The 27206-nt window shown below is 49.7% G+C and overlaps 1 protein-coding gene across 1 annotated transcript in view; it reads right to left on the minus strand.

Annotated features, from left to right (window-relative positions):
• Positions 1-4789: 4789 nt before the first annotated feature.
• Positions 4790-27206, minus strand: part of mecp2 (methyl CpG binding protein 2) — a 56842-nt gene continuing 34425 nt past the window's right edge. Inside the window, 3 exon segments of the mRNA XM_052009092.1 lie at positions 4790-7577; positions 9550-9622; positions 9625-9890. Of these exon segments, the coding sequence (XP_051865052.1) occupies positions 6506-7577; positions 9550-9622; positions 9625-9890 (1411 nt within the window). The 3' untranslated portion in view covers positions 4790-6505.

The following is a 27206-nucleotide window of genomic DNA, read 5'->3' on the forward strand; positions in this document are numbered from 1 at the left end:
ATCACACCCCAAGCTTGGCAAAATGGAAACTTTGCAACCGACCAGCGAGCCCCGCAAAAGATTTTGCGAGTCGTCGCGGGTTCCCGCAGGAGCGACTGCATGGATTGGGTCTAAAACTAGGTCACCCACCTCCCCCCCACCCCGGAGCTTCTCTTCCCCGCACCCGCCTCCGCTGGCTCCAGTGAATCGCACGTGTCGAGATCCCAGTCAGGGAATCTCTCACACTGGTGGGACGTTAAACCACGAGGCCGAGGAGGATCTTCCTTCTGGCAGGAGGAGCGAAGACCGTCGGGGGAATGAAGCCACCGCTGTGGAAGGCGGAGAAGAGCAGTAGTTCCACAGCTCTCACTCTTCTCCCCCCACAAACTGACACAAAGGTGCAGAACTGGAGATGGAAATCTCAGCTGGGACTGTTGCTCTGTGGCAGGTCATGCGGCCTAGTTGGCCACTAACAGGAGGGCAAAATGCCCAGAGACCTGAGATTCAACAGAACACTTTGGGGCCTGCTTGTAAAAACTCATCCCTTTATTTAGCAGAAAGCTATTGCTGCCTGGGCAAGTAGCAGTAACGCACATTCACTGCGGATCTAACATTGTGACGACCCTGAATAACTGCAGCACACAGGGGCTCTCCCATGAGGTGGTCTGTCGAGTAACAAAGTCAGTGAGCAACAGAAACACCCCCTCCTCACCTCAAAAAAGTCAGCAGGGATTCCCTCCAACCCTCCTTTCAAAGATTATTGCAATGAGGATTTTAGAGTAGTCCTGCCTGGAAGTTTCTTTCCCTCCCCACACAAGACAAAAGTGGGCTGCAGCTGCCTTCAGACTACACAGTTCAGCAGCTTTGCGAGAGAGAGGGAAATGGAACCAGGACACCAGCATGCAGCCAAAGTGCGTAACCCATTAGCAGAGAACAACCACTGGGTAATTACCAGTCCTGATCTCGCAAGGCTGCTTCGAGGAGTCTCTCAGGCAGACTGCACTGCAGGCTTTTTGCAGTGAAATTGCTCTGACTCATGGGGAGTAAAATTAAGCACTGGCGCAGAGAAGAGGCTGCCTGAAACAACTGCAGAACTGTAGCGCAGCAACCAGATTTAAGGGCTGCATTATTGCCCGAAACGTCCCATTGTCCCGAAGAGTTAAAGCCTGCTCTCTGCCTCTCAGGCTTTCAAGCACAATTCCAGCATCAATGGAATTTGCAACACAGAGTGTGCCCAGGACCTGTAAGGACAGTGTGTTCATTCTGTCAGCCCTCTCCACCCCGACCAAAGTCACAGCAGGATTAGCGGCAGATCAGAGTTGGTCAAATTTAGTGTCTGCCGCCACTGCGCCCCCCCACCCCCCCCCACCCCCCCACCGACCTTCACAATGAGTGACCCAGACTGGTAAAGAAGAAAAAGCAGGTGCAGCATTTCTTTTATTGGGATACATTGGATATCCTGAATTTGTGGCAGAATTCACAAAATAAGATCCAAGACTGCTCCTGCCTGCATTTGTTACTGTTCCATGAGTAAGGGTGGGTGGCCACGTTCTGTACCTGAGAGCACTGCGGTTACTGACCACTGGAACCCTGTGAGAGAAGTCAGTCCCTGCAGTCCCCTATGGGGCCTCGGCAAGCATCAAGTTCTTGCAAGGTCCCATCCCAACACCTGGGCATCAAGAACCGGCGGCTGCCACAGCCCGGCGTTATTAACACCAGCAACTTCTCCTTGTGACGTGGAAGGGAGTGTCTGGGGAGCAGGGGCTGGGGCGTGCAATGGTCGACGCAGCAAGGAATGTTGCAGGTCCATGCAGTTCTTGGCAATCACACAAGCTGGACCGGCACAAGTGTAATTATTCCATCGCTCCTTCCCCACTGCTGCAGCATGCTGACATCAATGAATATTCCACTAACACAAGCGAGCTGCCCATCTTATTTCTAATTTGGAAGGGCTTTTTTCATCCAAAGTGCAGCTACAAACCCGGGAAATCAAAACAAAAAGATGTGTGGCAGAGCACGGTCACCGCGCAAAATGGATTCGGTGAATACTTGGCAGGAAATGGTTAAAAATATCGAGTTAACACCGCAGGCGGCAATCTCAATACCTCGACTGCAAGAGGAAAAAGTGTCACCCAAATTCACTCAACGCCAAGGCACCACGTTGCTTCAGTCCGAGATTAACGGTCAAAGTGAGTCAGTCTGCCACACTTACACTGCAAGGCCCAACAACTGCTTCAGTATATCCACACAGAGGACAATGAAATACTCTCGCTTTAAATTTCAGAGATTGATTTGCAACTTCTCTCAATGGAAGCAAAGCCCAGCACCTCACCCTTCCCACTGCCACCTGACACAACACTCCCCGCCTCTCCATCCCCACCAGGTTGTGTTCAGGGTTGGTGGGGAGGGAAGGGATGGGAGAGTAGGGTGGTGGGAGAAAAAAAAACACAAGATTTTTCCAGGGGCGACTGGGGAGAGGTAAAGGCAGAAGTCCTCATGGGTCTACACAGAGCACACATTAAGCAAAAACAACACAGAGCTTCCCAAAGAGACAGAATGGGTCGTCACACAAGGGTGGCTGCGCAGAGATCAAAACCCATACATGGTGGGGGGGGGGGGGGGGGGGGGCAGCACTCGGGGGAGGGGCTTTTCCCCTCTGAAGAGACATTCACAGCCGGCCTCTGGCGGGACAGACATCAGTGCGAGGCAAAGTATATTAAACGGTCAGTTTATTGCATTATGGAGAGGTTTGAGAATTGTGGGGGTGGGGGGGGGGGTGCAGGTAGAGAGGGAACTGGTTGGAGATGAAGCATGCTTGCTTTTACAATAAATGGGTGCCACTTAGTGCATTTTCAGCATAAAAAACTAAACCAAAAATGGATTCGTTGTACCGGAGGAAGGTTGGGATGTTCAGGTGTCATGTTAACCAAGGTCAAGTTTCAGTGGCACAAAGTGGAAGGACAGTAGAGGAGATCGCCTGGTGTTTCTGAGCCAACGTGGAGCAGTGCTGCTGCAGGATTTGGTGTCCGCCTGGGCCTCCACCATGGATTGTGGCAGTTTCCAGAGGGGGGAGAAAAGGGAGGTCTCATCTGATGAAACCTTTCTGGGATGTTTTCACTGCAAAGGGGCCACGTTAGTCACTGTGCATCGCGCCCCCTGGCCCCTGCCTGAATCACTTACCTAGGGAGGCAGGGTCAATACAAATCTCAACTTGCCCTGCTAGTTTCCTCACACCACCAGTGGTTTATACCCCTACAGCTTTGGTGGATTACAGCACTCAAACACTGGCCTGCCTAACTGATGGAGAGTTAATAAGGTACACACCTCAACCCAACACAATTTGACGTGCCATCTTAAAATAGGTTCCAGGAGTATTGCCACATCGTAGGTACAAAGCATATTGTGTACAGGGATCCAGCATATGGGGAGACAGGCCCTCAATCATCTGCTCCTGCCCTCAAAGCGAGAGGCTAAATCCACCGCGCACACTTCACCTGAGCATGATGCCCAGCAGGTTAACCTCAATTAATCTGTGAGACTGCATTTGATACTGCCACTCTAAAGTAGCAGGAGGGATTCAGTCAGGGGAGAACATGCACTGCATCCCAATCCTGGGGCAGCTACACTGCGAATGCACTTTGGCAAGGGTGGAGGCAGGCGAAAAGGAAGAGTACTTAGAACAATATTAAAACGCACGACACTGCCGATGGCCTTTCTACTGTGGCACATCGATAGGGTGACTGGTGTTTTACTTCGAAGCACAGTATTGGATTTCTGGCCGCGATTGTTCCAATCAATCAAGGAGAGAGCTGGAGGAGATGCATTGGTAGGAGCTTGCTGTCATCACCGTGTCTGTAACAAGGGTACCGTACTCTCAAAAGGCCTTTCCCCCTTCGCATGCCTCACCCTGCCAACTATTACATGTTTTGGCACAGGGTTTGTAATAAGACCAGACCAACCTGGATCAATTTCTTCTGCCAGGGGTGAGGGAAGGTTTTGGAAGGGGCGGGGGGTGGCAGCAAATGACAACCGGAAAAGTGAAGAAGAATTCGTTACATTCACGTCAGGGAGACACAAGCTTGCTGCAGCTGAGATCATTGGACGTGACTGGGACCCATGCCCGCAACACCCACCCCACAGGTCACCGGCAGTCAAGGGTGATTCCAACCGGAGCCTGGCTTCTCTTCAAACTCTGCAAGATCAGGCATTACTGCTTAACAGTTGTCGTGAGCTCTGCTCAAACACATCCGCTTAAAAGCTGGGAAATGGCGGGGCTGTCAGTATATTTTAGGTAGCTTGATTGGCGTTTAAAAAGGGGGAAAAAATCCAATCAAAAAATATAAATAATATCACAATATAAAGAACATCCTACAGTACTGTGAAAACCTCTAGTCGACAGTGCAAGCAGGAAGAAGAAGATTCAAGGCTAGCAGACAATCATGCCACTCAGCAGAACAATGGATGTGGAACCCAGCTTGGCTGGACCGCTTACTGAGATACAGCAACTATCTCAAAGTGTTTGCAACCCTTACCTAGTACAGCAGGGGCATGTGTTCTGTTCTCTCTCAGACACACAATACCAAAACAACTAATCACTCCACTGAACTATTAGTCCGATCTAAGATAAGGTTGGTCAGTTTTTACGGAGATGACTATATATATCTATATATATATATAGATATAGATATATATAGATATATATATCTATACCTCTCTCTCTCTCTAAATATATATATATAGATATATAGATATATAGATATATATATATATATATATATATATATATATATATATATATCTATATAAAAACTCCCTCCTAAGTTTCATTCTCCTTCCCCCCTTCTCCCAGACCCCAAACCAAAGCAAGAAGACTTTCTTGAGCCGGACAGAAGTGCAGGCAAGTCCCAGCGACGGCGTGGGGAAGGCAGGGGGTTGCAGCGGAGTGGGCTGGGGCGTTTGCTGATGGAGTGCTTTGTGCACGGATGCACTGAAAGGGAGAGTCAAGGGTCTGATCGACAATGGGGACCCCGTTGATGGGCCGTCACATTTCAGACTCAGGCAAGGTCTCCAATCTCGGGGAAGTGGGGGGGGGGGGGAGCGCCTCCTCACATGCCTCCTGAGTGCATGGGTGTTTCCTTTCTCTGGTTTGCGAACAGTACGTGAGTGCGTACACATCTGCGGGAAGCTGAAAGCCCCGCGGCACTCGGGCGAGGAGCATCAGAAGAAGGGGCTTCCATGGCAGTCGAAAGCTTGCTGCACGGCTGTCCGTCCCCTTGTCCCCTCCCCACCGCACACAAGACAGAAGTCCAAGCAAAGTGGTTCCTTTCAGAAGATTGTACCTCCTCCTTTGCCCACCCCACCCCCCTTACCGCAGCTGGCACCCACCCCATGGCCTTCGGGCTGGATCGGAGAGGATAGCCAAGCAGCCGACCCCCACCCTCCCACCGACCCCGCCCCGAATCAGTCACCCCTTGAACTGCAGGCCACCAGCCCCACACCCCCTCCTCCCCCACCAGTGCAGGAGGAGGGGGCGCCCCTTGTCTCCCCTCATGGCAGTCTGGCTGGGCGAGCTCTGCGCCACCGGGTGCGCGATGCAGAGGGGCGCCCCTTCACCCAGCAGTGGGGTGGGTGGGCTCCTTCTGCCCAACGGCGGTCTCACCAATGCCCTCCCCACCTTGGGACCCCGACTCTGAATGAGCACAGGTGCCAGCTGGACTCTCTCTCCCCACCTCTCCCTCCACCACCCGGCAAATTCCACCACACAGCCCGCCAACGATTCGCCGAGTCCCCTCGGGACACCCGAAGGGGGAGGGGAGTGGAGGCCAAACCTGCGCCTGGGCTCAGAATCCAAGGTGCTGCTAACCAGGCAAAGCACGTCAGTGCAACACAAGTACAAAATGGGGGGGGGGGGGGGGGTGGGTTGGGGGTAGAAAAATCGGTGCACTGCTGGCCTCCTGCCTCTGGATGTCAGGTCCGCTCTGAACGACCGCTGGGAGGCACGACGCCATTGTTGCGGCCATCACTACTCCCTCCCTCCCCCCACCCCCCCCAACAAATTGGGATGCGGGTCCCGAGAAGTTTTCCCCACCCCACCCACCCCACCCCTACCCGACTTTAAGCCCGAGGACGCCCTAACAGGAGGCAAGCTCTCTGGCCACATCACAGAAGGCACGGTAAGCTTTTACCTCTCTCTTTCCCACATACCTCCCCACCTTCCTCAGTGGGAGGGAGAGGGAGAGGGAGGAAGAGGGGAGGGGGGGGGTTAAGGGAGGTGGGGGTGGGCCCCCCCCCCTCACTCGCTATCTTTTTTCCGAACAAAACACAAAAGACAGACTGAACACTTGACCACCTAACAGATGCAAACACTTCAAGGAGGAAATTAGAAATTAAATCTTGCCCCATGTAAGCTTCGAGGTTCAGCATCACTGGTCTGGAAAAGCCTTCCTTCAGAGCCCTACTCACAACGAGAAAAAGACACAACAGCTGCCTCGTTCGGTTGGTTTTTTTTTCCTTCTTCCTATCAAAGTCAGCTAACTCTCTCCGAAACGGTCGCCCGGGTGTCCGCTGGTTCCTCTCTGCCCGGCCTGGGGACAGCCGAGATGACGCCCCGCTGCTCCCCCTTGCCCTTGTCTGCGAGCTCAGTCTTCGAGGGCTCCTTGGGGAGCAGGTCGGTCTCCGGTCTGCTGCGCAGGGGCTTGTCCTCGCCACACGCTCGGGCGCTCAAGTCTTTGGGTTCCGGGGGGCTGCTCCTGTCCTTGGAGCTCTCCGCCTCCTGGGCCGCCAGCTCCCTCGGGCCCGACTCTTTGGCCTCGGCGGGGTGCGGGGGCTCCTTCTTGACACCCCTGCCCTTGGGGCTGCCTTCCCGGGTCTTGGGCGCCACGCTTTTGACGCCTTTCTGTCCCTTGCTGCTCTTCTCCCCGCCGTCCGCCGGCTCGTCTGCCTCGCCTCCCTCCTTTGGCACCGAGCTCCCCACCACCGGCACGCCAGGGTCCTCCTCAAAGATGCGGGTGCTCTTCCTCTTCTTCAAGGGGGAGCTCTCCTCACCCAGGTTCCGCTTCTTGATCGGCAGGACTGCGACCTCTTCGGGCTTGGCAGAGGACTCCTTCACCGCTTTCTTCTTGGCCGCCGGCGCCGCGCTGCCGCCGCCCCCGCCACCGCCTCCCCCACCCGGCTTCCGGCCCCTCTTCTTGGGGACGGCCTGGGGGTCGGCGTCGGACTTCCTCTTCCTGCCGGGGACCCCCTTGCGCACTTTCGGAAGCTGCTCTGTGGAAGACGTGGCCCCTTCGGCTTTCTGCAGCAGTGGAGCCGAGAAAGGCATTTTGACCAGGAGCTTGGCCGCGCTCTTGTCTGACAACCTCTTGGACGGGCCGCCCTTACGCACCTTGTCCTTCCCGCTCCCTTTGGGGCGGCCCCGTCCCCTCCCGGTGCCCGGCGACTTGGGGGTCTTTGGCTTTTTGGGCGGCTTTTTCTCTCTCCTCGAGGGGCTTCCCCGGCCTGTGACCGTGAAGTCAAAGTCACTGGGGTCAAGGGTGGTGTCTCCGACCTTCTCGAAGTGCGCCAGGAGTTCCACCTTGGAACGGAACGCCTTTCCTTGCGGGCTGAGAAAGCACAAAAGGAAACAAACCACAGCGTCAAAATGGGAGGCACGGCCTTTGTAACTTTAAAGCTGCAGGGCAGTGCGTCACCTGCTCCAACTGCTCGCTTCACCTCACCCAGGGACAACCATTGGCCAGTTGTGCGGAAGGGTTGCGCGAGGTGAAGCGTTTTCTACTTGCTCATTAGGAGTTTGACTGTTTGGGGGGGCGGGGTAGGTTTAGAGACACACACACAGAATGGGGAGAGAGCAAGAGAAGGGGAGAACATTAGGAGGGCAGAAAAGTTTATGGAGGCAATTCTAAAAGCTAAGGACAGAGATGGTTGAAGACATAGCTCCCAACTAAACTAACCGAGATGTATTAATTCATGAGAGGTTAGACAGAGTTAATAGGAAGGACCTAGTTCCCTGAACTGAGGTCAAAAACTCACAGGGAAAGAATAATTAAAGTAATTGGTGAATTGATCAAAGGGGAGACCAGGAAAGAAATTTCCATCCAATGGTGGTAGGGGCCTGGAAGAGTGACATTAGAAGTGCCTGCATGTGTACTCAGAGAGCTGAGACCTACAGGGGTGAAAGTGTGTGTTGGAAAGTGAGATACATAGAGTGGCTCTTCCCGACCCACCGGCTACCTTCTGCGTGTCTAATCTTTCAGCGGCAGGAGGTACAGAAGCCCGAAGTCCTACACCACTAGGTTCGGGATCCCGCTACTTTCCCTTCCAGAATCAGGTTTTATCATCACCGACTTGTATGTTGGGAAATGTGTTGTTTTCTGGCAGCAGTACAGTGCAAAGACACAAGATTACCAAGTAAATGGATAAATAAATAGACAGTGTGTAAACAAAAAGGAATAACAAGGTAGTGTTCATGGACCGTTCAGGAATCTGACGGCGGAGGGGAAGAAGCTGTTCCTGAATCGTTGAGTGTGGGTCTTCAGGCTCCTGTACCAACCTGCACATCCCTAACCCTACCTCAGCAACGGAACACTATGGACCACCTCTTGTACTGCCGTGGTCTTGTTTCTGGTTGCGTTTTTGTTTTCAAGTGCACTGTCTTGTTTCTCTCCCTCCCCCCACCCCACCCCACCCCGTCTTGTATAACTCATGTATCACTTCTGTTGCTGTCGTCTGAATCTGTGCCTGTGATGCTGCTGCAAGCTTGTCATTGCCACTGTCCATCACCATGCTTGTGCACAGGACACTAAACTCGACTGGAAATGGGATGGTATGACTTGGTCAGGATACAGGCAGCTGGAGAGGATGAAAATTAGGTGGGGGAGCAACAGTGAGAGGGGAAAACAGTGAGAGAGAAAAGCTTTCTAACATCGAGAGAACCAGCGGTTTCGAAGCTGATAATCTCAGTCAGCGGACAGTGAGTTAATGTGCGGTTTGCACTGAATGTCCAAGTTATTACTTATGAAAATGCCTTATGAACTTGGCCTTTTCTCCTAGGAGTGACGGAGGATGAGGGGGGACCTGATAGAGGTGTATAAGATGATGAGAGGCATTGATCGTGTGGATAGCCAGAGGCTTTTTCCCAGGGCTGAAATGGTTGCCACAAGAAGACACAGGTTTAAGTTGCTGGGGAGTAGGTACAGAGGAGGTGTCAGGGGTAAGTTTTTTTTACTCAGAGAGTGGTGAGTGCGTGGAACGGGCTGCTGGCAACGGTGGTGGAGGCGGATACGACAGGGTCTTTTAAGAGACTTTTGGATAGGTACATGGAGCTTAGAAAAATAGAGGGCTATGGGTAAGCCTAGTAATTTCTAAGGTAGGGACATGTTCGGCACACCTTTGTGGGCCGAAGGGCCTGAATAGTGCCGTAGGTTTTCTATGTTTCTATGACATGTCCTTAACCACTAACTGATGAGCAGAGTTCTCCGTAGAGGCCTGCTTCTGGGAGCTTGCTTGTGTACGTGGCCTTCACCGTCCCCCTACACGCAGAGGTGTTTTAAAAGCTCAGTTTCAAGGCTGACTTACTTGATAATGTACACATCGTACTTCCCCGCCGATCGACCTGACTTTCTCTGCTTCAGCTTCCGCGTCCAGCCCTCGGAAGCGTGGGGTCATCGTACAGGGGGCCTCGGTCTCGGATCAGGGAACGCCGGGGCTTCGGGGTGGAAGGGGTGGTCGCGACGGCCCCCTCTTGCTCCGCCGTTTCGGCCTTGGTGCCGTCAGCTGGCTCGGGAACCGGCGCCTCCGTCGACTGGGCCTCCCTGTGCTTCTCTTCGTCCCGTTCATCTTTCTTCTTCTGCTTCTTCACCTTCACCAGCTTCTCCCTCTGCCCGCCCTGCTCGTGGTCTTCGGACTTCTCTTCACTGCTGCAACGACAAAGCACACGGGGGTCTTTCATTTCCGTCTTCAATTTCTGAGAGTGATGCCCAGCAGCTCAGAAAGAAACTGGAATAAATTTAAGGTTTGCCACAAAATTTCCCAAGTCAGCTTTCAGTGATGGGACCAAACTTATTGCCCAATCTCTACAATTTTAAATGTCCTGTACCCTACACCAGCCTCCTCTTCCCCATTTCTGCCCACTTTCCCAAACTACAGAAGGACCCCAGACTGCCTGCCTGCTCGTCAGTTTGCAGCGCGGAACATGGAAACGCTCACCGGCTTAAATAAGACGCAGAAATCATTGGAGGTGTTATGGCAACAACTGGTATTTATAAAGCATCTCTAATGTGGGAAAATGTCCCAGGGCATTCGCAGGAATGCAACCAGACGAAACTGACACAGAGCCAAGGCAGCAGCAACGAGATGCTTCGACAGAGAGCTGCATTTTAAGGGTGTTATTAGAGGGGGAAGAAAAAGTGGGACATTTTTACTGATGGTGTCACATCAACGGACGCAGTTGCTGACGAAACCAATGTCTTCAGGTACACGCAAACCCCCTCCCAAAAAAAAATGATTGTCAGATCTGCAACAGCCATTTTAAAAGGTGAAAAAAAACACATTTCAAACATCAAAGCATTATAAAAGGAGGCAATTAATCTAAGAGCGGAACTTTTAGCAGTCCCGAATGCTAGCAGCCCAAGCTCATGGGGAACGAGCTGTCTGCGCAAGGAGGCATCACGATCTGGTGCGGCAATTCTGAATGCACAGGAGCGCAGGAAGCTGCAGAGTGGTGGACTCAGCCCAATACATCACGGGCACATCCCTCTCCACCATCTACAGGAGGTGCTGCCTCAAGGCAGGCCACATCCATCGTCAAAGATCCCAACATCCGGGCTGGGCCATCTTCTTTCAGCTATTGTTGGGCAAGAGGTACAGAAGCCTGAAGTCCCACACCACCAGGTTCAGGAACAGCTACTTCCTTTCAACCATTCGGTTCTTGAACGGACCGGCACAACCCTAATCACTACCTCAGTATAGCAAAACTATGACCATACTACACTACAATAGTCCTTTTTTTGTTTCTAATTGTATTCTTTCTTGTAAAAATTGTGTATAATTTATGTTTTCCTTGTGAATGCTGCCTATACGATGCTGTGTGCCTGTGATGCTGCTGCAAGTAAGTTTTTCATTGCATCCGTGCACACATGGACTTGTGTATCTGACAATAAACTCGACTTTGACTTTGAGGCAGGACCGAAAACCCACTTGTTTGAGCAAGAAAGTTAAGTGGGGGTGTAGCACGCCGAGGCAAGGCCCCAGTGGAACCGAGGGCCCCACTAACATCTTGTGCTTGCTGGCAGTGTGAGATCAGTCATGAGTGACACTGTTAGTTTCAGTCTTGTCTCCAACTGGAAGAGATTCAGTCTCAGTTTCAACTTAGCATTTCTGAAATTTAAGTCAGTTTTTCAGTTTCTTGGAATTTCCTTTCTCACCACTGCAAGCTTTTGCTGTGGTCTGTTTCAGGAAAATGCCCCATTTGTTGTTTCAGAACACAAAAACCATTGGGAAATGATAAAGTGGTGCTTGAATGAAATGGCTGCACAAACAACAGGAGTTACCAGCAGCTGCTCTGACAATCTGGGCCACTGCCCTGTGTTTTAAACCTAGAAATAAATTTAACTTTACTTTCCATTAGGAATCTAGTCGACAAAAATATACATTACAGTCTATGGCTATTCCCTGTGGACTTTATCCAGTAAAAGCACACCGTTTTCCAGGGATAAGCTAACAGCAAGAACTGCGATGCACTTCTCAATCTGTACAATGGAGACAGTACTGGACTAGCATTAGGAAGCTGTGACTACTCACTTAATGACTAGAGATCACAGCTGCAGGGGAATTGAGAGTCAGAATCATAGAGAGAGAGAGAGAGAGAGTGAGAGAGAGCGAGAGAGAGAGCACAGAAACATGAGCCTATGCTGACCACCAAACAAGAGGCGACGTCTCAGGAAGGCGACGTCCATCATCAGGGGCCCCCACCATCCGGGCCCTGCCCTCTTCTCGATGCTGCCATCAGGCAGGAGATACAGGAGCCTGAGGACCCACACCTCAAGGCTCAACCGCAGCTGCTTCCCCACTGCCGTCAGGTTCTTGAACCCACCTGAAAAACCCGAACAGAACCTCGGACAGTTTCTTTTTCTCTCTCTCAACTTGCACTAATGCGTTATGTTTATTTTGTTGTGTATGTATAATTCAGGTTAATTATATTAACCTGTTTGTCATTAACATATCTTGATCATAGCATTAACATATCAGATGACCTGTCCCAGGCACAGGACAGAGATGCAACCACAAAGGTCGCACGCCAACATCTTTATTTCCTAGAAGGTTAAGGAGGTTCAGCATGTCACCGAACACTCTAACAAACCTCTACAGATGCACTGTTGAAAGTGTCCTGACCGGTTGCATCACGGTCTGGTATAGCAATTCGAATGCGCAGGAATGCGAGAAGCTGCAGAGAGAACTGGACTCAGCCCAATACATCATGGGCACATCCCTCCCCACCATCGGGAGTATCTACAGGAGGTGCTGCCTTGAGAAGGCAACATCCATCATCAAAGATCCCCACCATCCGGGCCGTGCCATCTTCTTGCAGCTACCATTGGGCAGGAAGTACAGAAGCCTGAAGTCCCCACACCACCAGGTTCAGGAACAGCTACTTCCCTTCACCCATTCGGTTCTTGAACCAGCCGGCACAACCCTAATCACTGCCTCAGTACAGCAACACTGGGACCACTTTGCACTACAACTGACTTTGTTTTTATTCCAATTGTGTTCTTTCTTGTACAATTTATGTTTTTCTTGTGAATGTTGTGTAACTGATGCCATGTGCCTGTGATGCTGCTGCAAGCAAGTTCCTCATTGCACCTGTGCACACACGGACTTGTGCATCTGACAATAAACTCGACTTTGACTTTGTTTACAAGGTAGTGTGCTGCTGCTGCAAAAAGCTAATTTTCATGGCTTTTATGCCCTGCATGACAATAAACTTGAACTTGAAGCACCCATTTCCACATAAACTGTACCGTAACCCATTTTAATCCCCCTACATTCTCATCAACTCCCCTCACCAACACACTAGGGGACAATTTCCAGCAGCCATGTAACCCAGTGGAGCAACAAGCAAGATGCTGGAAGAACTCAGCAGCTCCGGCAGCGCTTGTGGAGGGAAACGGATGGTCAACATTTCTGGTCGGGTCCTTTCACCTGGACTTGATGGTAGAGGGGAGGTAGCCAGCACCTGGAGGGAAACCACCCCCCCCCCCCCCCCCCCCCCCCCCCCCCCCCCCACACACACACACACACACACACACACACACACACACACACACACACACACACACACACAGAGTAACAGGGAGTACGTGCAAACTCCACATAGAGCGCACAGGTTTGAACCTGGCTCGCTGCAGCTGTGAGGCAGCAGCTCTATTAGCTACCTCCTAATCTGTTAAATCTGGAATGAGGAGCTCAAATCAGTAATTGTGACTGCGAAACTGCAAGACTACAGTTAAAAACAGTTAAAAACTGCAGTTAAGAGTACTGTGTCCAGTTCTGGTAGCCTCATTACAGGAAGGATGTGGAAGCGTTGGAAAGGGTGCAGAGGAGATTTACCAGGATGCTGCCTGGTTTAGAGAGTATGCATTATGAGGAGAGACTAAGGGAGCTCAGGCTTTACTCTTTGGAGAGGAGGAGGATGAGAGGAGACATGATAGAGGTGTACAAAATATTAAGAGGAATAGAGTGAACAGCCAGCACCTCTTTCCCAGGGCACCAATGCTCAATACAAGAGGGCATGGCTTTAAAGTAATGGGTGGGAAGCTCAAGGGAGATATCAGAGGAAGGTTTTTTTTTTTACGCAGAGAGTGGTTGGGGCATGGAAATGCACTGCCTGGGACGGTGGTGGAGGCAGGTACATTGGTCAAATTCAAGAGATCACTAGATAAGCATATGGAGGAATTTAAAATAGAGAGGTATGTGGGAGGAAGGGGTTAGATAGTCTTAGGCGAGGTTTAAAGGTTGGCACAACATTGTGGGCCGAAGGGCCTGTATTGTGCTGTACTGTTCTATGTTCTATGTCTAAAACCCATTTGGTTGACTTGCATGAAGACTGCTCTCCCTAACTCAGTCTAGCCTAAGTGCTACCTGTTGATTCTTAATTCCACTAGGAAATGGCCCTGCAAGGTAGTCAAGGGGGAAATTAGACATAGGCAGTAACTGTTGGTCTTACCATTGACATTCAGATCCCAAAAGATGAATTTAAAAGAATTACCAAGGGGATACAGTCAGAAAAGTTTCATATTGCATAAGGAACCCAGCTGCTCTCAGATCCCATTGCCGCATTCCAGAGAAGGGCAGGAAATTTCGCCTCTGCGTACTGGGAAAACATTTATTCCTTCGGCACATTTAAAAGGCACATGACTGTAAGAAGAATGGAGGGTTCTGGGCTGTGTGGGAGGGAAGGGTTAGATTGATCGTGGAGTAGCACAACATTGTGGGCCGAAGGGCCTGTCCCGTGCTGTACTGTTCTGTTCTACAGAAGCTGTGATTACTGCATTAGTGAATGCAGTTCTGAACGTACTTGACCAGCACTTTGGAAAATCCTGAAGCGTGGGAGGTTGTGCTGCAGGACAAGAGGAGGCCAGATGTCCAGGGGCTGAGGAGTTTCAGAGGAACAATCAGACCAAAGGTTCAGTGGTTGTAGCAATGCTGCAACTGGCCCAAGCAAGATTATTCCTCAAGGGATTCAGAGTGGCCTCCTCACACTAGTAAACTCGTTGAGGCGTGCACATAAAGGCAGCACCAAGATCAGGTTCACTTCCTCCCACAGAACGCAAATACAAGCCCTACGGGTCACCAACTTCATGCACCCATTTACACTGACCCGCATTCCCATCAACTCCCCTGGGTTCTATCATTTACCTGGACACTAGGGGCCACTTACAGGGACAGATTAACTAACTGACCAGCCCTTTTCTGGGACGGAGGAGGAAACCGGAGCACCTGGATGAAACCCACAAGGTCACAGGGAGAGCGTGCAAACTCCACACAGGTAGCACCAGACAGGAGTGAACCCGGGTTGTTGGAGCTGGGAGGCAGTAGCTCTGCAGTCTGTGCCACCGTGGTAGGTAGACGCTAGGACTCCCACAGCTGAGCTGTCTTTCACACTCGCCTTCTATCCAGACAGCTGAGTGATGTGCCACAAGGCTGCACACACTCAGACACCAGTGTCCTTTGGCCATGCCACCACTTGCTTGAACACCAGTGGCTTTACACTGTTAGGAGTTGGAGGAGATTTGGGAGGTTACCAAAGACTTGCAAATTTTTACAGATATACAGCAGAGAGTATTCTGACTGGTTGCATCACCGCCTGGTCCGGAGGCTCCAATGCACAGGATCGAAAGAGGCTGCAGAGGGTCGTAGGCTCAGCCAGCTCCATCACGGGCACAACCCTCCCCGCCATCCAGGACATCTTCGAGAAGTGGTGCCTCAAGAAGGCAGCACCTATCACTGAGGACCCTCACCATCTGGGACATGCCCTCTTCTTGTTACTACCATCGGGGAGGAGGTACAGGAGCCTGAAGACCCACACTCAACGATTCAGGAACAGTTTCTTCCCTCCCATCAGATTTCTGAATGGTTGTTATTGCTTTTTTTTCCCCACTACTTATTTATTTTTGTAACTCAGTAACTTTTATGTCTTTGCACTGTACTGCTGCCTCAAAACAAACACATTTCATGACATACTTCAGTGATAATCAACCTGATTCCCACACCATTGCTCTGAAAACTACCCTCACGATCCTTCAGACATCAGCAATCCCTCACAAAGAAACAAGGACAAAAATCACCTACAGCCGCCTTCAGTCACTGCATTGCTTTCTACTGCCCACATCTTTCAAGGAGTGAAACTTTTCTTCAACAAGCTACTTATCTCTTGGCATCGATCAAACTGCTTGAGTAATTGGAAACCCAGTGGTTTCTAGATTATCCACACTTCCAGAGGCTGCCTCTCCTTCAAAAAGACACACATAAAAGAGAACAAACACTGCTTGGTCTTTGCAGCTGAGTAATTCAAACCCATTTTACTCCTGCTGTGAAGGTCAATACTACTCCTGTTGTTCCAGTCCCTTCCCTTTTACCGATATTGCACCGAGGTACTTTATTTTGAGTTGCCGAAGGTTGGGCTCATTGTGGAACAGCTCTAGCCAGGGCTGCAGGCAAGTTGGCTGCCTTCAGTAAACCTGACTCCCAGCGAGGTGCCACAACAATGAAACCGATGCAAAGGGCAAGAGCAGCTGAAATAATTAGCTTTATAACTAAGGAAACTAAAACACACAGCAAAGATAGGCCTTGAACTTCACAAAGCTTTGGCAGGCTCAGAGTGCAGTTCTTTCATTTAAATGCACTGTAGAAAGGAACTGTGCAATGTTAGAACTTTCAAGTTCTCCCCAAAGAAAACTGCAACATGATACAACTCTGCTTTTTAGGATGGCTCAGAGGCAGCAAAGAGCAAGGAAAACTGCAGCTTTCTGACGGAAGTACAAGACGCACTGATTGGCTCGACACTAGGCTGCTTGTTAGTCATGTGAATCATTGTACGTTGCAGCCATTGGCTGCTTTGAATTTTCAAAAGCAAACTGCTCACTCCCTCCGATCTTTCCCTCTAGAGGCAGTGCTGCCTCAAGGCGGCAACATCCGTCACCAAAGATCCCCACACCCGGGCCGTGCCATCTTCTCACAGCTCCCGTCGGACAGGAGGTACAGAAGCCTGAAGTCCCACACCACCAGGTTCAGGAAGAGCTACTTTCCTTCAACCATTCAGTTCTTGAACCGACTGGCACAACCCTAATCACTACAGTTTAGCAGCACTATGAACACTTTGCACCAAAATTGACTTTTTTTTTGTTTTTGTTCTAATTGTGTTCTTGTAAAAATTATGTATAAATTACATTTTTCTTTTGAATTCTGCTTATTTGATGCTCTGTGCCTGTGATGCTGCTCCAAGGAAGTTTTTCATTGCACCTGTGCACAAATGGACGTGCAACTGACAATAAACTCGACTTTGAGTCTTGCCCGTGACAAACAGACTATCTGGTGCATGGGAGGAGCCCCATTTCTAGAACTTGGGAGGACAAGGGTCAACTTGGGGGAGACACCCGAGGAAGTCCAAATCCCCTCCTCACAAAATGCCCACACTCACACACTTTACAACAGGAAGATAATCAAGAACCTTGGCCAATTCCTCCACCACTTTTCGATATGAGGATTCTGAGGTCAAAGAGAATGGTAACAGAATGAAGGGAGGCCATTCGTCCTGGTTCTATTCCAAAGCAAGGTCATCCCAACATGGTTGAGAGCTTCAAGTTCCTGGGTGTAACCTGTCCTGGTCCAACCGTGTAGACGCCATGGCCAAGAAAGCTCACCAGCACCTCTACTTCCCGAGAAGACTAAGGAAATTCAGCAAGTCCCCATTGACCCTCACCAATTTTTATAGATGCACCATAGAAAGCATCCTATCCAGATGCATCACAGCTTGGTATGGCTCTGTCCAAGGCCACAAGAAACTGCAGAGAGTTGTGGACACAGTTCAGCACATCATGGACACCAGCCTTCCCTCCATGGCCTCTGCCTATACTTCTTGCTGGCTTGGTAAAGCAGCCAGCATAATCTAAGACCCCACCCACCCTGGACGTTCTCTCTTCTGCCCCTTTCCATCAGGACAGGTCTGCCTCAGGTTACGGCTGGGTCCCGTTCCTGTGGCCTGTCCGTAACCCAGAAAGTTCACAAATCGGAAATGCGGCCACGAACAGAGTTCCCGGGCGGCAGAAGCTGCCGGTGGCCCCCCTGCAGCCGGCAAATCCATCCCCGCTGGTCTCCCAAACACTCCCTCGCATATATGAGCTGTACACAAGTGGAGCATTCGTAACCTGGGGAGGGACTGCAGTGAACTTTCCACTGAAGCCGGCGAGATTAAACAGAGCAGATGTCCAAGCACTCCGGACTGGGCTCTGCTGCAAGCTTACCCTCAGTTCACCAATCACCTTGGTCTCCTGTCTCAACGCTCCCCTTTATCCCGGCCATCTCCCCCTTGGTCCTGATGCAGGGTTTCAACCGAAAACATCAACAATTCCTCCGCACCCCACCCCCCCACAGATGCTGCTGAGTTCTGGCAGATTGTTGGACTATTGTAGTGTAACATGGTCACAGTGTTGCTATACTGAGGCAGTGATTAGGGTTGTACACGTTAGTTCAAGAACCGAATGATCCAAGGGAAGTAGCTGTTCCTGAACCTGGTGGTGTGGGACTTCAGGCTTCTGTACCTCCGCCCGACAGGAGCTGCGAGAAGATGGCACGGCCCGGATGGTGGGGATCTTTGATGATGGATGTTGCCTTCTAGAGGCAGCGCCTCCTGTAGCTACTACCGATGGTGGGGAGGGATGTGCCCGTGATGTATTGGGCTGACTCCACGACTCTCTGCAGCTTCTTACTTTCCTGCGCGTTCGAATTGCCATCCCAGACTATAATGCAACTGGTCAGGACGCTTTCAACAGTACATCTGTAGAAGTTTGTACTGTTGAAACTTCTACAGTACCCATTAGTTCCTCTGGCAGATTGTTGGTTGTCCCTGATCCCCACCCTGGTTCTGCCCTCAGCCTGGGCCACCATCACTGGCTGCACTCTAGACTGCCAGCTCACATTCCGGTCTAATGAGTGAGGCATACGCCGGACCACCAGGGTTTCCGAGCCAACCAGATGCCGGATTATCAGGAGTTTCACTTTATTGCTAGCCTGAGAGTCAGAGTGATACAGCACGGAAACAGGCCCTTCAGTCCGATTGGTCCATGCTGACCACAGAATCTTCCCTGCTAGTCCCAGTTGCCCACATTCGGCCCATCCTCTCCTAGCCCCTCCCCTCCATGCACCTATCCAAATGCCTCTTATATGTTGCAATTGTACTCACCCCAGCCACTTCCCCCGGCAGCCCGTTCCAGGTACTCACCGCCCTCTGTGTAAAGAATTTACCTGACGGGCAGGCACAGTAGTGTAGCAGTTAGTGTGATGCTATTACAGCACCAGTGATCCGGGTTCAATTCTGGCTGCTGTCTGTCAGGAGTTTGTACGTTCTCCCCGTGTCTGCGTGGGTCTCCTCTGGGTGCTCCGGTTTCCTCCCACATTCCAAAGACGTATGGGTTAGGAAGTTGTGGGAGTGCTATGTTGGTGCCGGAAGTGTGGCGACACTTGCGGGCTGCCCCCAGGACACTATGCAATAAGATGCATTTCACTGTGTGTTTCAATGTACATGTGACTAATAAAGATATCTTATCTTATAAATCACTCCCCTCGTATCTTGTATCTGTGCCCTCTAGTTTTGGACTCCCCAACCCTGGGGAAAAGACTATGACCGTCCACCTTATCCGTACCCCTCATGGTTTTATAAACTTCTATGAGGTCACCCCTCATTCTCCTACACTCCAGCGTGGCCAACCTCTCCCTATAACTCAGGCCCTCCAGTCCGGGCAGCATCCTCGTAAATCTCTTCTGCAGTTTGACAACGTCTTTCCTACAACGGGGTGGCCAACACTGTGCACAATGCCCTCTCACGGATCATGGCACTTCCAGCCTCACGGCCATCTGCAAAACTGGAGACTGTGCGTCCAAGTCACGAACGGATTAAAACAAAAAGCATGGCCCCAAGGAACACCACTATACAGTTCTGTCTGAGAAACAACATTGTATTGCTGTTCACAGTTAGCTAGTCAATTTTCTACCCACACTGTTAAAGCCCCTTTTATTCCACGATCTTCAACCTCAATGTGGCAACCTTATCAAAAGCCTTTTGGAAGTCCATGTACACTAATCACTTCCCTCAAAGATCTTCTCTTTCACTTTGTTTAAAAAAAACCCTAAAAAGTTAGAGTGACAATTTGCCTTTTGAGAAGTCAATTCACACTTTCCAAGTGACTGCTAATTCTATCCCTAATTGATTCTGGAACTTTCCCCACCACAAAGGTCAAACTGACTGTTTCGTGTAGTTATTGGGTTTATTCCAACACCCTTTTCTGAAGAAGGCTTTAAGGTGTGCAATTTTCCAGTCCTCGGGCACACCCCTGACTCTACAGATATTTATAAAAGATTATGGCTAGGGTCTCCACAATTCACTCCTTTGCCTCCCTCAGCAACCTTGGATGCGTTCTATTTGGACCTGGCGATTTACACACATTTTCAAGGGCAGCTAGCCTTCCCAGTACCTCCTCTATCAATTCTCTGCTCACCTAAAATATTACATACAGCTTCTTTTGCAAAGCTGCAATCACAAGGAAGGTGCACCAGCACCTTTACTTTCTTAGGAGGTTTGGCTTGTCACTGAACACTCGAACAAACTTCTACAGATGTACTGCTGAAAGTGCCCTGACCGGTTGCATCATGGTCTAGTACGGCAATTCGAATGCGCAGGAAGCTGCAGAGAGTAGTAGACTCTGCCCAATACATCACAGGCACATCCCTCCCCACCATCGGTAGCATCTACAGGAGGTGCTGCCTCAAAGAAGGCAACATTTACCATCAAAGATCTCCAGCATCCAGGTCATGCCATCTTCTTGCAGCTACCACTGGGCAGGAGGTACAGAAGCCTGAAGTCCCACACCACCAGATGACACAAAAACACACTAATACTGACACAAAAACACACACTAACACTAACAAAAACACACATTAACACAAAAAACTAATACTTTCAAAAACACACTAATACCAACAACTACTTCCCAACAGCGACTTCCCTTCAACCATTCGGTTCTCGAACCAACCAGCACAACCCTAATCACTACCTCAGTATGGCAACACTATGACCACATTACACTACAATAGTCCTTGCTTTTTTTTCCTAATTTGTTCTTTCTTGTAAAAATTGTGTATAATTCATGGTTAATATATGTACTACTTATGAATGCTGCTTATATGATGCTACATATAGCTACAAAAGTTAGCTTTTCATTGTGCGTACGACAGTAAACTCAACTTTGAAAGATTCCAGCAGCATCATCTTTCTCGAAGACCAACGTAACACGTAGCACCTCACCATCCCCGCAACTTGCGCAAGTAGATCCGTTCAGCTCCACCTCTCCCCTTACAACCTTTTCCTGTTCTCCGTATTTTCTGTATTTTCAATAACACACCACTCTCTCCCCACCCCAACCCCCCAAACGTGCACCAGCAGAAACTTCGCTCCCTCGAAAGTCAAGGTCAATCCCAGTCCACGTAATACAGTTCATACTTAAGTTTTCAGGAAAGACTTCCAGATTACAATAGCCCTCATAATCTTAGGATCTACACCACACCAAAATGATTACTATTTTTAAAAATATTATTAAGACAATAGAATCACAAAATTACTCTGACCATTCACCCCACTCTATGCTGGTCTCTGAAACCATCCAACAGTTCCTTCATCCCTGGGCCTTGCAAATTATTTCCCTTCAAGCCTGCCTCAGCCTTGCATCAGGTGGTCATTAGGCAGGCTGGAACTACACTGAGCAAGTGTCAGAGGAGCTATCCTTCTGTCCGAGAGAGAGATGCAATGAAGGCTCTGCTAAACTGGTCTGGGGTTAAGGCAGACGTTAAAGATCCCTCAGACTGGAATGTACTCCCTACGCGCCTCAACCAACATTCCTCAACCAAACACAACAATATCAATTACTTGTTGCTGCCTGAGCAAAATGGCTGTCCAACTACTACAACAAAAACATCTTCCATATATGTAGCGCTTTTAACATAGTGAAGAGATACCCCAAAGCACCTGACAGGAGCAACTGCAAATAAAACTCGACACAAAGGCACAAAGAGAGATTTTAGGGCAGACGACCAAAGGTTCAGTCAAAGTGTCTGTAGAATCCTACAGATGTGCAGTGCAGAACAGGTCCTTCCCAACTGAGGCACCCATCTACACTAATCCCATCTGGTATTGATATATTATTGTCACTGTACCGAGGTCCAGTGAAAAACTTGTCTTGCATACCGATCGTACAGGTCAATTCATTACACAGTGCAGTTACATTGAGTTAGTACAGAGTGCATTGAGGTAGTACAGGTAAAAACAATAACAGTACAAAGTAAAGTGTCACAGCTACAGAGAAAGTGCAGTGCAATAAGGTGCAAGGTCACAACAAGGTAGATCGTGAGGTCAGAGTCCATCTCATACGATTCCCTTATACGATAACCGTTAATAGTCTTATCACAGTGGGGTAGAAGCTGTCCTTAAGCCTGGTGGTACGTGCCCTCAGGCTCCTGTATGTTCTACGCAATGGAAGAGGAGAGAAGAGAGAATGTCCCGGGTGGGTGGAATCTTTGATTATGCTGGCTGCTTCGCCAAGGCAGCGAGAGCTAAAGACAGAGTCCAAGGAGGGGAGGCTGGTGTCCGTGATACACTGGGCTGTGTCCACAACTCTGCAGTTTCTTGCGGTCCTGGGCAGAGCAGCTGCCATACCAAGCCGTGATGCATCCAAACAGGATGCTTTCTGTGGTGCATCGGTAAAAGTTGGTGAGAGTCAAACGGGACATGCCGAATTCCTTCAGCCTCCTGAGGAAGTAGTAATTTACCAACATCAGGCCCACAGCTTTCAATCCCTTGGCAATTCAAGTGTACGGACTCCATTTTAAGGGGCATATTAAAAGGAGAAATGGAAAGGTTTAGGGAGGGAATTCCACAGCAAAGGGCTTCAGCGGCTGAAAGAACAGCCGGCAGCATTCGAGGGACTGAAATCACACGAGCACGAGGCCAGAATTGAAAAAGTGGGTTAATGGGCTGGAGGAGGGCAGAGTGTGAAGAGATGAGGGATCCGAAAACAAGAAAGAGCAACGACATTAAACCGGGGTGTTGTGAGTCAGGAGCGGGGAGGGTGGGTGGTTGGACGACATAGATCAGGTATGTAGGTATGTGGTCCAAAGTTCATCTGGGGGGCAAATATGACATCTGCTGCTTCATATTTAATCATTTTCCATGACGTATTTTCAGGAATTTGAGAAATGCGGATAAGTTTTTTTGTTTCCGGTGCAATATTTTAAAAAATATTCCACAGACAGGATGCAACAGGAGCCGTGTCACTACCCTACATTGCTCTTTAACCTCAGAACGAGAATCCAGATGGGATCAACAGGATTCTCTGCCATAGAGGTCCCATTGTATGTGCAGTTCCCCGTGAATCTGGGCATACCACGCAATAACACCCCTCATCCTTGGAAGCATTAAAGTCAACACAGGGTAAAATAAGCCGCACTGGTACAAGCAGGACAGCTCAGGCACCTGACCTCAGAGATCAAGATACTGATGGTACGGTGAGGAGGTGGAGATTTTGGGGGGGGGGGGGGGGGGGGGAATACTTTTTCTCGCTTAGTTCCCCAGCAGAAAAGTGTGGGGAACAACCACCAAGGCGCTCCTCAAGAACTATTATGATAAAGGACTTCAGTAGACTTTAACTGGGGAAGGAAATGGGCAAAAGTCACTGGTGGGGAAAGATAAACGAGCAAAAGGCTTTACGGTAGCATTATTGCAGACCCACACGCAGACTGACAAGGCAATCAGGAAACACAGCCAACGTAATAAAACCCCCTTGAGTACAAAGATTGCTGCCACCAAGGATTTGCTATTTACCTATCCTGATAAGACTGTGTGAAGATACAAGGTCACCACACAATTTCACACAGTACTCGTTAATATTCCAATGGCAAAATGGTGTGCAGAAAGGGTAGTCTAACAGCGAGAGAAGTCAGCAAAAGTAGCACAGGCACAACGTGGCAATGTAAAATTCCGACCACCTCCTCCTGTAGAAGCCCAGCCACATTTACCTGAAATAGGTTGCTTTCTCTTGTAATACAGCAGAAGGGTAGTGAGGCACAAGCACGTTCCTGCAGGACAGCAGCCAGTTCTGGCTTGTGCCCCTCACAAAATTAAATGGTTAAGTGTCAGAAGCCACCAAGCTGCTGCTGAAACACAGAACGTTTGTTCTCTGAAAAAGGATGTCCTTTTGGTGGTCTGGATGGGGGGAGAGGGAGGGGGAGAGGGAGGGGGAGGGGGAGGGGGGAGGGGGAGGGGGAGGGGGAGGGGGAGAGAAGGGGGGAGAGAAGGGGGGAGAGAAGGGGGGAGAGAAGGGGGGAGAGAAGGGGGGAGAGAAGGGGGGAGAGAAGGGGGGAGAGAAGGGGGGAGAGAAGGGGGGAGAGAAGGGGGGAGAGAAGGGGGGAGAGAAGGGGGGAGAGAAGGGGGGAGAGAATACAGAGAGAGAGGGAGAGAATACAGAGAGAGAGGGAGAGAATACAGAGAGAGAGGGAGAGAATACAGAGAGAGAGGGAGAGAATACAGAGAGAGAGGGAGAGAATACAGAGAGAGAGGGAGAGAATACAGAGAGAGAGGGAGAGAATACAGAGAGAGAGGGAGAGAATACAGAGAGAGAGGGAGAGAATACAGAGAGAGAGGGAGAGAATACAGAGAGAGAGGGAGAGAATACAGAGAGAGAGGGAGAGAATACAGAGAGAGAGGGAGAGAATACAGAGAGAGAGGGAGAGAATACAGAGAGAGAGGGAGAGAGACTGACTGCAGATGCTGGAATCCGGAGCAAAACACAAAGCGCTGGAGGAACTCAGTGGGTCAGGCAGCATTTGTGGAGGGAGATGGACAATGACAGTGGATGTTTCAAGTCGAGACCCTTCACCTGGACTAAAGAGTAAAGGGGAGATAGCCAGTTTAAAGTGGCCAGGGGGAGAGGTAGAGCGAGAGCTCCAGAATAAAAAAAAGACCTTGCTTTTTTACTACCATGCTTATGAACATTTGTACACAAAACTCTGCAGCGCGATGATTAAACCCAGATAGCATAAAACTCTTTCACATTCCCTCAAGGGAAAAACTTTGCAGCAAGTCACTGAACTGCTCAGGCAAGGATGGCACTTGATCATAGCCAGTGGTTTAATAAATTAACATTCTTAGAAAAGGGTTTTCGAGAAAATGCTTCAACTTGACAGTTCCCCCTTAATTTGCATGTGGGAACAGGATGCCAGGCCTTACAGCTTACACTTCACTGTAGAGCCCTGAAAATCCTAACCACACTACAGAGAGTACGGTTAGAGGGGTATGCTTAGGTAGGCAGGACAACGGAGACCGCGGCACGTTGCCAAAGATGTTACATTTTGGCTGTGGTGTGAAACTGAGCTCCTGTCTGCTGATGTGGGTGTGAAAAAAACCACTGGCATTATTTCAAAAGGACCAGAGGCTCTCTCTCTCTCTCTTGCCCTGGGCCAACATTTCTAAAACCAGATTAGTTGGTCCTTGTGGGAGCTTGCTGTGTGCAAATTAGTGCTGAATTGCCAACACTACAAAGGCTCTGAGGTGATGTTGTGTGCTTGCACGTTGCAGGAAAGCAAGGAAGAGCCAGGCTACAGATCAATAAACTAAAACCCACAATTTTTCTTTTCTCCCGAATGGTTCAAGAAGCCAAGAAAGTAATGTTTTTTCCTGTGTGGTGGAGTTGGGGTGCTCAGTGCTTCAATGCACCCCACAAATGGGCAAAACAGCAACTCTGGGACAATTCAGTGTGCGTGGTAGAAAGGGGCTCAGAAAAGATGATGCTCCACTTTCACGCGTTGACTCGGAATGAAGAGAGGCAGGAGGGAAACCCGGTAAAAATGACAGCGCTTCACGTGCTTTCCCGGCTCCTCAAAATTGAAAAGGTTGGTTTCAACTGGCGTATCGTTTCCCCTCCCGTCCATCTAATAACCCTCCACCACCCCACCCCACCCACCCCCGCACCCCCTCTCCCCCCACCCGTCATCTTTACCCAGCTTTGTGCTCGTTTACCAATTTTACCGTTGGGGGTTGTCCACACAACAGGGCAGTCCTTGTCAGTAAATGATGGTAGACCATCCCACCATAAAATGATTGACATTATGGTAAAGATTGGGGGGGGGGGGGGGGGACCATTTGGCTCATTGTGCCAATGCCAGTTCTCTGCAGAACAATCGTTCCCCCACAGCCCTGAAAACTATTTCCCTTCGTGCCTATCAAATTCTCTTCCTAGAGACCCGATGGACTCTGCCAGTGAAGGAGCTCGAGAAAATTAAGTTCCAGATCACCACCCGTCTGCACGAGAAAAGATTTGCTTCACGTTGCCTGGAAGCGGTGACCCCAGTCTCTGAAGCATTTGCTAATGGGAATAGTTTCCCTCTGTTTACCTTACCAAAAGCCAAAAAGGCAGCACAGCAGTTGGCTTTGCACCCTCACCTAAGATATTTGTGGGCTTCGCGGGAGACCCCATTTCAATGGCTGTGATTAAGAAAGAAAATATACTTCCCTTGGGCACAAGTGCTCACATTCTGTACATTCTAAACTACCCTGTACTTTCAAGACATTTCACTTCAAGCACTGCTCCTTGACTTTTAAAGAAAAACCAACAATAGATCCATCATACACTCTTGCCTAGAGTGCTACCAGAAGAATGTGAAACAAATCGGAGCGAAGACAGTTGGGAAAGGGAGCTATTTATAGTGCAGAGGACAGAAAAATAGAGAATCCCAATCGAATGTTTTTGTCAGACGCCACACAGACACTGCTGCAGTGCTCTACTGAGATACATGGATGATGACGGTTATTCAGCAGGGAGACGGCTCAACCCATAACAAGGCAGCAATTTAAACAACGGGTTCACTGCGGACACCTCAATGCATTCACGAGGCAGCAACCTAATTGAAGGTTTCAGATGGCTCATGTGTCAAGTAACCGGGGTTTTCAATAGAAGAGCAGATAGCTGGGATTGAATTCTGGATTCTTATCTAACCCAGATGTGTCAAACAACATGTACAGTGCCTTTAAGGTAGCAATATCACACTCCAAGGGACTTTGCAGACATGGTTATAGAATTATCTGCCATTCAGCCCATAAAAATATAATTTGATACCAAATCTTGTAAGCCAGTGCTAGATCAGGTGAAGTGTGAGTGAGTGAGTGAGGAAGGAATTCCAGAGCTCAGGACTGAGACAACTGAAGATGGAGTGGAGATTTAAGATTCAAAATGCACACAAGACCAGAAATGTAAATCTACAGCTATCTGGAGGGGCTGTGGGGCTTGAGGATGTTACAGGGATAGGGAGGGCTAAGACTAGAGGGTGTCGAACACAAGGGACTGCAGACGCTGGAATCTGGAGCAACAAACAAACTGCTGGAGGAACTCAGCGGGTCGGGCAGCATCTGTGGACGTCGA

The sequence above is a fragment of the Pristis pectinata genome, chromosome 43, assembly GCF_009764475.1.
Source record: "Pristis pectinata isolate sPriPec2 chromosome 43, sPriPec2.1.pri, whole genome shotgun sequence".
Lineage (NCBI taxonomy): Eukaryota > Metazoa > Chordata > Chondrichthyes > Rhinopristiformes > Pristidae > Pristis > Pristis pectinata.